Below are 12,009 nucleotides of genomic sequence, written 5' to 3' on the forward strand. Positions count from 1 at the left end.
TTAAAATTAAATTTCTTCACAGTGTCGAGCTCGATTTTTTTTAAAAGTCTAACAGAAAACTGCACTTTAGAGAATAGCCGTTTTTTTCTTCTTTTATTTGTGGAGTGGCACTGACTAGCACGGCTTGACAAATCCTAAATTCCAGATTACCATAGTGATTAAATTATATACTGTATTACAGGGCTTGACAAATCAAGAAAAATCTAGGCGCCAACCAAATATTTTAAAGCCAAGCGTATTTCTTTTGCCCGAGCTAGTAATAACACACAAAGAAAATTTTAGGTATCACTATGAACTTTTTTAGTTGTCGCGGTGATCTGGCACCTAGGATATGTCAAGCCCCGATGTATTAAAATTTGACATTCTTCTAATGCACTGTATTCACACGAAATGTATGTGATATCTGAGTGACTGAATATCGTGCCGCCTTTCATCAAATTTCCATAAAGATCGGAAACCATTGGTTTATCATAGCTTCCCTCAACCTATAAATAAAAAAATAAATACGACAAAGTACTAGATATTAAACCAATTGTTTTCTGAAACATTGCCATAAGTTGGCAAAATCACCAATTGTTGCTGAGATGGCTGAACATTATGAATGAGTGGAAAATGGAGGACCACTGGCACTCACAGTAACTTGAAATGTAGTTCACGGAAAAAACGTTGGTCATGACAAGTATGTGAATTGAGTATTCATATAGTCATAACTACCGTAGTATAATTTATAAGTTATGAAAGTTAAGATTAAAGTGAAGATTACAAATTAGAATAAGCTTCGTTGAAAAATACGGAACAGTTGTATAAAGTCGGACAAAAAAAGAGGAATGTCCCGTAAACGGGGCACATGAACACAACTCATGCTGTAAGTTAGAGGTCCGTTGAATTATTTCTTTATGATATTTTATTGGTCCTTGGGTTCAGAAAGGTTGAGAAACACTGTCTATTTATTACAACTGAATACGGCAGAAAAATCAAACCTAAGCATACGTCTCGATAAACTCTCCAAAACAGTGATTTATTTGTATGTCATAAAAGGCGATGAATTTTAATATTTGAAATAATGATAATGATCACAAGGAAGAATAAACGGCCGAGAAAGAAGAAGGATGAGAATGATGACATTTGATTCCATCCCTTCTATGTCAATGTTAACCGATTCGCTTCCGGCATTACGTACATCATAAACGCACATTATACAAGAAAAGCACTTGGCATTTAAAAAAAAACGAATAAAACGCTGGGAGTCATCGCGTGAGTCACTCGATTATGATGATGGTGACTCGTTTTCATCGATGCACTTACTACTCATCGTTTTTCATCGAATCTTGTGGTGGCCTTCAGTGTGAAGAGTGCGGTTTCTCAATGTGACGAAAAAACAAACATAACTTTGATAGTGATTTTCTAGTTAGAGCGGGTGTTTGTCGTTTTTGTCGCCACCGTTTGTAGACACGCGTTTGTCATTTCAAATACTTATCAAAGGAATTATTATCTTACTATTAATTTTAGTAAAGTTTTAAATTTTAGGGACGTCCTACCTTTTAACATGGTGAAAAACTATGTTCTAGTAGAAATATCATTAAAAATATTATTTAACCATTCATTTATTTCAAATTTGGTACACATATTTTTGATTGTATATGCTATCATATGCTAATAGAATATTTTACTTATCTCCATTACTCAATTTTTTGCACATTTAAAAAAAAGAAAGTATTATTAACACATTGCGTGCATGCTAATATAGCATAGCATCAAATGTAATTGAATAAAAATCGATTCGGAATTAAAAAGAAAACTCTTGAGTTCATAAATTAATGAAAAAGATTGAGATTTCATTGACTCAATTTTATTTAAAATTAAATTTTAAGTTTTTAAAACCCGAACAAAAACTAAATATTATCATAATACTGTATTAATTAACTACTATAATAATATGACGATATCATATTGTCATTTTATGAACTAAACAGTTTCTTTTAAAAACATTTAATCGATATTATAACAATGACAAATAAGTTTCGTTTTAGGGGATTTTTAAAATATAAACGAACTTATATGTCATTCATTGTAATTTTCTTTCGATTTACATAATTTTGTATGAAGAAAATACTTTTTTCGGGATATTATGCCGAGGCGAATTCGGAAAGTCCGCCGGGAATCGAAACCATGTCCCTCTTGCAAACTGCGCGAGCGCGCTATTCGTATAGCTAGCTATACGCACGCCACAATGCGTAAATAAGGAAGGAATGTTCATGTCTCGTGTGGTGTATGTGGATAGCGCGCTTGTCCAGTTTGCAAGAAGACCTGGGTTCGATACCCGGCGGAATCCAGTAGAATTTTCTTTCCGATATAGAAAAGTCTTATTTTCTCATATCTATTTCTTTTTGTTATGTATATTTTATATTTTCTTTCCGAGTTTACCTCGTCATAATATCCGAAAAAATTGTTTCCTTCTTATTATTCACACATACATGTTTAACCGATCCAATTGCACTACGTGCCAGGCCTGGCACTTCAAGTGGCAATGGGTCGCAATCTTGTTGGGAGGGGGGGGGGGAAGCGGGGTGATAATCGATAGAAAGTGAAAAAAAATATAGTTTTATTTCAAAACATTAAAGCCTTGTAACCTCCCCTCCCCCTCGTGGAATCTATGGTGCTAGGCCAAGCGCACAAAACACTACTACTCAAGTAGTCTTGAAAACTATGAGGAAATAGCAAAAATAATGGAACCGTCGGATTGTGAGTCATATTCTTGCCGCGGAACACTCTTCGAGAATTAATATCACGGGCTCTTTCTTTCCTTCAATTTTTCTTAGAGCTTCATTAACGCTAAATTGTAAGTTTCAAGGGGAGTTCTAAAAACAAAAAATCTGAACGGGTTCTCAATAATTATTCGCGGATCACAATTACCGGACATTCGGACCAGCTGTTCGGCCACTAACGGGGCGTGTTTCTGAAATGATACATACTAGACAAAAAATACATATAAAGAAATGTACTATTTGCCAGCTGCTGTTTCGACGAAATCTTTTCGATTCAGCAAAAGAAATAAAAAGCAGATTATAAAAAAGGGACATTATCATTACCAGGATATGCAATATACAGAACACAACAAAGGTGATGGTTATTGAGCACGCGACCAGCACACCAGAGTGAGAGAAAATTACCCGCCATGGAAAAAAAATCTCCACCCCGATCTTCTCGGCACTCTTTTACTTACTTACGCCCGGCGCTAGGGTGCTTCCTCGTGGAGCTTTTTCTGATTTTTATAATAATTTTTCTTTCCTTTCATTTCGACTTGGTACGGACGTAAAACCGCAAAAGCGTGTGTTGTGAAGCCGCCATCGAGACGCCGCCATGTTTAAGTATACACACGTACATAAAAAAACAACACTAATAATAATATGATAATAATAATGATAACAAAAAATAAAAATCAAGGCAGAAAAGGGGTTTTTTTTTCCCAAGGGAGCAAGGGGGCATGATTTGGCACTTGAGAAATTAGGCCGGAAAATCCCGTCTCCTTCAAAAGGCCTTTGATTCGATGGCGCATCTCTTTATCATCTCTTATTACCTGTCGTCGTTTTTTTTCCCCCTCTTAGTGTATGTGTGGTATTCGGGATATGCTCGCAACTAGCGGAAATGGTTGTGTTGGCACGTGATCGAATTCAGCAGCTCCATCCATATTAAGCTAGTTCTGGCATCGTGGAAGATAAAAGAGAAGCGTTCTTGTGATTGCTTTTTTATTATGTCACCCTTGTAATCAAGGAACAACACAGCCGCCGAATGTACACAGTCTTTTCTGCTATGGATACATATTTAAGTCACGAGCGGTGTCTTTTCTCTTCCCGTGCTTCCTTTCTTCTCTTTCTTAGAAGTTGATGTCTCCAGCTGGGTGAGTTGAGGCCTGAGGCGTTAGCCTCTGGTTCCTTGGACTCTCGGGGGTCCTTATCGTTTTGACATCATATCCGTGATCAGGGATTGACAAATCCAATCAAGGCGCCATGTCACCGTTGCGATTGAAAAATTGGCATGAATCGGTGTCTATAATTTTATGAGTGAAATTATGTACCAATTGCAAGCCGAGGACATCGCAAAGTTTTCGGAAATTAGATTGGCCTCTCCCGTATAAAAATAGTAAAAAACATAATTATAAACCACTTTTCACAAAAAGTTAATATGTCTGGCTCATGAGAAATTTGGCTGACGCCTACATTTTTTTTTTTACACTTAGTCAATCCTGTGTATGTTGTTTCTGTACCATCCCAGTACACTGATCACATACAGGGCTTCACAAATTGAAATATATATATATATGATGTTACAGTAAATGCTATTTATGTATAGCATTTACTTCACCCTCACAGTTCTGCTGTGGTAGTCGAGTTGTCATAGTGACGAGCTCGTGCTGGGTTCGAACCCCACCAGCGCCACGGCAGTGGTCGGCTGAAGTTGGTTTTAGAGAGAATGTGTGTGTGCATGGAAGTGACCTAAAGAGTAAGAAACCACCACATCAGTGAGTATAACCAAAAGAATGCCCGAGAGAGCAAGAAACCAGCAACCAAGACCTGAACAGCATCGCGGGTCACTCACGAATCCCTAAGTTTGCGGTATGTCACTTATATCATAAGGTGACTGTAGGGGCCTCGTGATAATTTAAGATTTGGTGCTACGATTTCCGATATTTCGTATGAAACTTGATAGGCAGGTACTTCAAGCGAGCTGGAAAAATCAGGGGACCTGGACAAATGCTACCTACATTCATCCATGTGGAAATTGCTCCATGTCAACACCTCTCCTTCCCCAGGAATAAGGATTCCCTAAGATGTCAGGGGTCCTTGTTGAGTGATCGTTGAGCTTCGTTTATAGTGCAGGAGATAACTGCTGAATTTCAATATGAGTGCAAAAATGCGAGAATTTTTCACTAAATTTTGAAGAAAGAAAAATTCATTCAAAAACTTTAATATAGGCGGAATTTTTTTCGTATCTTGTCACTGCTCAAAACACGATAAGATTGCAATTTTATTTCATTTCGTTCGCAGGTCACCAGCAACTGCACAGTAAAGGTTTCCACCCTCGTTCGAGTCCGAGGTCGAGCCCGCCATCGGTCAGCGACGTCCAACAGATCTACAGACCGCCGTCGGACTCGTCACTGGTCATCAGCACCAGCAGGCCGGTGTCACCGAGGCCCGAATCTTGTTGGAGCAGCAGCGACGTCCCATCATCCAAAAAGGACGAACAGTGGACACCGGCATCTTTGAGGCTACCGACGACCACTTTGCATTCCGCCGGTGGCGCACACGGTAAGACAACAATAATTGCTTTTTCATTTACATTTTTCGTTTCTCAAACCGGAACCGGACCGCTATTCGCATGACCGCAGCGCCCTCTATACGGAATGTTCCGAATCATTCGTCAACGTAAAGGCATTTCCGGCGTTGCCGTAAGAACTTGTTTTGTTTCTCGTTGTTTTTTGTTTTGGCGCCAACGAGCCATTTGATCGGATCGCTGATCCAAAGCCATTTTTACGCCCACGCGCTTCTGATTTTCCGTATTACGGAAACTACTTTTTTGAATACTTTGTGGCGATTTTTTTCTCCATTTTTCTTTGTTTTTGTTTGGTTTTTTTTTTCCTTTGAATGGGGGCCGTATTCAAAAACAACGGCTCTTTCTTTTTCTAACGATCGTTACGAACCACTCTTTTACGATTATTTAAATAATAATCTGGAATCTCTCTTCATCTGCAAAAAAGCCCTTTTCGAATTATTTTTCCCATAAAATCTGAATTTCCTCCAATTACGGAATTGTTTCTTTAATAAAGATTTATTAAATTTGATTTAATAATTTCTTAAAATTATTAAATTTAATTTGAATTATTTTTCATCAATTCTGGACTTATTCCTTTCATGTATTCTGCACTTGGGTGCTGGAATTATTGAGATGAAATTAATTATCATATGGGTGCTAGAATCATTTCTTTTATTTAATTCTGAAATTTCGTGGAGAAGTTGGAATTATTTCTTTCATATATTCTCAATTTTCATCAATTCTGGAATTATATTTCATCCATTTATTCTGGATTTTCGTGAATGCTGGAATTACCTCTATCAATTATTTTTATTATTTTCAATTAATGGACTCTTTAATGGATTTTTCGTTAGTTCTCAATTTCTTTCATTAGTAGCTTTAATTTGTTTTTTAATTATTTCTTTCGTCAATTGAAATTTTTTTTAAGTTTAAGTTTACATTAACTATTTTTGTTAAGTATTAAATCGTATCTATATTTTTTGTACGTATTACAGTTCGGCATTCCTGTATAGTTTGTAATGAGGTATGAATTTTTTGGATGCCGATTCTTCCCACTCCCACAGAATATACAAAATCGGGGCTGGGGGCGAAATCAATTAGGACACCTCTGGCCCTGCGTCTGGTAAGGGCGGCCGTGTTACGAATTTCTCCCCCCCCCCCCCGCGCCTATTCGACGAACGGTCGTTCTGAATGGAGAGAAAATATTCGAGGCTTAATTATGAATTTGTGGTCGCTCCCTACCCATCCGTCCAAGCGATTTCTCACGCTCAATAACGTGTGCGTACGCTCCCCACCAGCTATAGTAGATGGTGTCGTCCCCACCCACGGTGATTCCTGGAACTGCCAGCAACTATTCGTCCTTGGGAAATTTACCGGCTATTACTACTAGTCAGGATGTCTTCTTTTCTTCCACCTTTGATACCTACCACCCTGTAGAATCTTCTGTCTTACCTTGGAAAGAATGCCACCTTACAGGCTGTCAGTGCTGAAGAATGCTGCCGCAATCCTTTTTTTTTTTCATTGAGGCAACTTCCGCACACCACTCCCTTCCTATTAACGCCCCCCCCCCCCCCCACATCTTACTATTCGTGTGTCAATCAATATTTTGTGGTTTTTTAGCGCTGAACCCGGTAAATGACCTAAATTTGAAGTGTGGCATTGATGGGATTTCAGAATCGAAGACAATCTCGATTGACTAAAGGGGAGGTCTCAAAAAGAGAGCCAAATGTGGCCCTCGGAGCTTTCCGCCGTGGCCCGCCGATAATTTTCAGCTGAAAGACAATTAAATAAATGAATTGGATAAAATAGGCTCATGCATTTCTCAACTATAGGGGTCTTCACCTTTTCAGACACAGCGGTCCAAATCTAAGCTTCCCGCGATGCCTGCGAGCCATCGAACTCATGTAATTCAGTGATATTTTAATAGAAGGGACCAATGGGGGCCCCCCGAGTTGAACTGGGAAAAAAATAATTGAAGACTTTTATTTATTCCTAAATTATTTCTTTTATTAATAATCAGTTTTGATTAATTTTTCTGAAATAATTTTTTCCCTGATTCTGAATTTTTTTCATTAATTACTGATTAAATTAATTAATTCAGAGATTAGTTTCGATTTGAAATTACTTTAGATGACTCTTTAATTATTTATTTTGGTAATTCTGAAGTTATATTTCTTCGCAATAAATCATTTCTTTCAGTAATTATGCGATTATTCTTTTACTGATTGTGAAATAATTTTTACCTGAAATCGCGAAATATTATTTCTCTCATTGATTAAACACTTATTTTTCATTAAAAAAAAATAAAAACTTTAAAAAAATTGAAAACTTATTTCAGCAATTTTTGATTTTCATCATTTGGAATTATTTCTTTCATTAATTCTGAGTGTTCTTCAATTTTGTTCCGGAAATATTTTTTTTTTCAAAATTCTAGAATTATTTCTTTCATTTATTCTTTCCTTCTAGAATTAAACGTTTTTTATTGATTTAAAACATTTCCTGAAATGATGGTTGGGCCGCGACAAAAAGCTCTGAGGGCCAAATGTGGCCCGCGGGCAATGCGTTGAAGACCTCTGCTCTACTATCAACGCTGTGCATCTGATGCACTATCAGGTCCGTTTTAATAAGTTGGGGAGTTGAGAACAAAGAATTTTTGGGGCCCAATTTCATTATCTCTAAAGGGGGAAAAAATCGCATAACTAACTTACAGAAATGCTTGGAAATCCCTCAATGAAAGATATAATTTCGGAATCAGGGAGAGAAAGTTTTTCAAAATTAGTGGAAGAAATAATTTCATAATAAATAAAAGGAATAATATCAATAATATTTTCGAAGTACGAGGGGAGACACCCTGTAATTTCAGAATTAATAGATGAAATAATCAATGAAAAAAATTATTTTCGAGTGATTAAAAATCTTCAATTATGTATTAGGGGAGGACCCCATTTTAAGATGCCAATGCCCTCGTTCTCTGGATTTTATCTTGCAATTATGACTTGGTGTGATGACCTGTGATCTACATGTGAAGTTCGAATTAGGCCCGTAATGTCTGTACGTTTAAAGTTCAACTGGCCAATAGGGGCCTGCCCGTGTCATTATTACAGTTGAATCCCGTTATAACGAACTCCAAGAGACCGAAGAAGAAATCATCGAAATTTCGCTATAAAGGAATTCCAGGTTATTGCATTGGGGTCATTCAAGTACTACGTCAGCATGGATATGGTGGGGTTTCGGATTTGCTGACTTTTGATGATGTCATTTTTAGACATTTTACCGCTATTTAAATATGTTAATAATTGAAATATATTTTCTCTACTTTATTTCTCTCAGATATTTCGTCGAGGCCCGTCTTTGACGCCGACTCGGACATACCATGGAATCTGCTTCCGGCGCCGCCTCTTCCTCATCCTTTGATGCCTTCTTCTGTATCCCAAGGGTTGTCGACTCATCCTACCCCTCATCATCATCATCAGTCTGGTGTGACTAGCATTACCGCTGCTGATCAAGCATCTGGTGAGTTTACGACTTCAATGACGATTCTTGTTAATTAAGACTGGCCAATTTATTAGAAATTTTTCTTGTGGGCTAGTCAGAAAAAGGGACACGAGATACTCAGAGAGTAGGTGCGTCCATGGTCCGTCATATCCTGTTGTAGAACCTCTCTCTTGGCTACTACTACTACTAAACCAGACATGCATATTCCTCTACGGAACTTCGAACGAATTGGTATATGTTGAGAATAGCACTAGAATTTTACATACCTCACCTCTGCTCACGAGACCGATAACCATTCTCATGGCTCCTTAGGGCCAGCGCTGTCTAACGCATGGGTCCACCGGGGTACTTCCCTGAGGGTAAGGGGAACTTGAAGTATTGGTAGGAATGCATTTATCGTCAAATCACTTAGCCCCCCCCCCCCGCTCCCCCATGATGCTCTTGAGAAGGCCCGCCCGCACCGTTTGGGGTTTACTGTTTACGGGTGGTATTTTTCATTTAACATTCATCCTAGAACTCCCTTGGTCAACCACAAAAGGAACCCCCTCCCCCCTGCTATGTAGCTATATAATTGCACTTAATTAATGCTTTATTGTGAAACACGTCCTTTGAAGCCCTTAGGAACCTCTTGCAGTGGTCCGCGAAGCATATCTGGAACAATTTTTTAATACCGCCAATGGCCATTTTTGCCTGCTAGCTCAACAGTTAGCGTGTCAGGCTTGCGTTAAGATGCGAAGTTTCAGCCATGTTGACATCGTGACCATGAAGTTTCTTTGATGTTTTTCTAACGATTGTTTTTCCCCCGCTTTTTCATGTAGGTGTCCTGGACCAGATAGTTGGCGAATCGTTACAGGTTCAAGCAACAGACCCATCGTATTACTCTTCATCTTTCGACCAATCATTCTTCAGTTCGAAGCAATCATCTTCCACCACGACCAACTTCCAATACGCTGCCACCTCTTCCTCGCCTTCGGGTGAAAACGCACAAATCGATAACGTCATGAAGACCTCGTGGTACAACAATCCTGGTGATAACAAAGGTATTTCTAACATGGACTTCTGCGAGTTGCCTTACCCCGTTGCGAGTACAACGGCGACGTCTCCTCGGATGGTGAATCTCAAGCCCCCTACTGCTGCCGCTGGCAGTCAGCCACTGTCATCGTCGTCAGCGAGCTATTGGGGTTCTTCACGCGATAACCAGGAGCCGCTGCCGAGTTACTACGGAGATCAACCGACGTACTCGACCATGGTCAAGGACTACATGAAGGAACTCTCCGAAACTTGCGAGTCTGGGACAGCCGCCCTTCTGTCCGAGACCCAGAACGTCCTGGACAGGCCGAACCCGCTGACGACGGAACCTCACCCTTCGTCGTACTCGTCGCCGCCGACTTCGTCGCCCCTCACGCACCAACTGTCGTCCCTGCAGCTGGACCTCTTCGGTACGCCACTGACGTCGGCAGCATCGATTTTGTCCACTTCGTCCTCGCCGTCATCGAGTGACCTACCGTTCTCCCTGGACATGTTGGAGTGTGACCCGACCGTGTCCATGTCACGACCGTCTTCGGTCCCGCAGTGGCTTCAGTCTTCCGGCTCTCAGCAGCAGCAGCAGCAGTATTCGTCCGCGTTCATGCCGGTTTTGCAGAGCTCGAGCAGTTCGAACGTTACCCTGGTGTCCGGTGGAAGCCTCGAGGTGCGTGATGTCATGCCCGTCACGACTGCAACGACGTCTATCTCTCAGAGCGACGTTTGGAGGCCTTATTGAACACTCTCTAATTTTGGATTTTTTTTTTTCGAGATGCAATCAGAGACAATTGAATGCATGTGCTGAAGGAACAAAAATCAAATAGGGTACCAGAACATTATTGATCTGTCACTACCCTCGATACCAATATCTTCCCAAACGTGCCTTTTCCTGAAACATGACGTCCTCATGATATTCGTATGTTCAAAAATACAAATTTTATCCAACGTTTTTTTTTGTAAAATGTATCTACCATTATGAAATTATTGAAATATTTATCTCTTGTATGAAAAATTTGACCGTAGCGAGAGAAAAATCTTATCAATTTTGTGTCAGACTCGAAACGGTTCTTGACAATCCAATCAACTGACAATCGTAATTATAAATGAAACAACCTAACCATAATCTAAATTTAGTAACTGTATTAATTGCTCAAAGTGGCGTATTGACAATCGCAATTTGATACATGTGTAAAAAAAAGTTATCCCAGTCGCAGTGTTTTTACATCCATATTATTATCACTGTAAGTGTATACATGTGTTTTTAAACATGTTAATTTAAATATGTATATTATAGTTTTTGTTCGTGAATGTGTTCTCGAAGCATTTTTACAACTTAATGAGTTTAGTCATTTTTTTTCTCCCGCCTTTTTAATCCTTTGCTTTAAGAGAAGGGGGATCCCAAGGCAGTGGCGTACGGATGATCGGCTTTTGGAGGGGGGGGGCACAAAAATTTTCTTGCCGACAAATTTAACGTTACTACCCTTCTAAAAAGCATTTAAACTAACAGAAATTGGTAAAGAAAACCATATAAAAGAGGTATCTTTCGATATTTTAATTTTTTCACAAAAAAGTATTTAAAAACAATTTAATTTTTGATCACTTTTGGGGAGGGGGGTAGACACGAGCACCATATGCCCACCCCCTTCCCTGCGTACGCCTCTGCCCCCAAGCACCAGTAAGATGTCTGAAACAATTCTATACGGAGCACTTACGAAACCTAGTAAAAAACAAACAAAAAAAATCATAAGATCCACATCGACCCCTGTCAGCCTTCCTGCGCCCGTGGGAGCCCTGATAGGCGTGTGCAGCAACCTCGGTAATAAAACTGTCTCCGGAGTGTGAAATTTGAAAGTAAATTTCTCGGTCTACAGCACTGGTTTTTTACCAGGGTTCCTGGGAGAGATTTTCAGGTCAGGGCAATATTTTTCAGCATGGATGGCAAAACAGTAAATTTATTTAGGAATAGATTTGAATCCTTTTGCATAACCGGGCAAGTGCGCTAACTTTCACACCAGAGAGAGACAACTTTTTTCCCTAGTTAACACTCATTACTAACGTGATGTGCCGAGTGGAGACATTCTCTTTGAGGCAGGAGTACAGGGGCATGGAGGGTCCTCCCCCCTCCCAAGACGATCAAAAATTAAAAATATTTCTTAATATTTTTGTAAAATATTAAAATAT

General features: G+C 39.3%; 1 protein-coding gene across 1 annotated transcript in view; it reads left to right on the forward strand.

The window, feature by feature from the left end:
- The window catches only part of LOC149089029 (uncharacterized), a 30,526-nt gene extending 18,976 nt beyond the window's left edge, over positions 1–11,550 (forward strand). Inside the window, exons 3-5 of the mRNA XM_089236728.1 lie at positions 5,046–5,306; positions 8,641–8,823; positions 9,624–11,550. Of these exons, the coding sequence (XP_089092854.1) occupies positions 5,046–5,306; positions 8,641–8,823; positions 9,624–10,567 (1,388 nt within the window). The 3' untranslated portion in view covers positions 10,568–11,550. The remainder of the gene's footprint in view (positions 1–5,045; positions 5,307–8,640; positions 8,824–9,623) is intronic.
- Positions 11,551–12,009: the final 459 nt, after the last annotated feature.

This window comes from Pholcus phalangioides, unplaced genomic scaffold (genome assembly GCF_987345545.1).
Source record: "Pholcus phalangioides strain wild (caught in Gottingen) unplaced genomic scaffold, Ppha-v1.0 ptg000002l_1, whole genome shotgun sequence".
NCBI lineage: Eukaryota > Metazoa > Arthropoda > Arachnida > Araneae > Pholcidae > Pholcus > Pholcus phalangioides.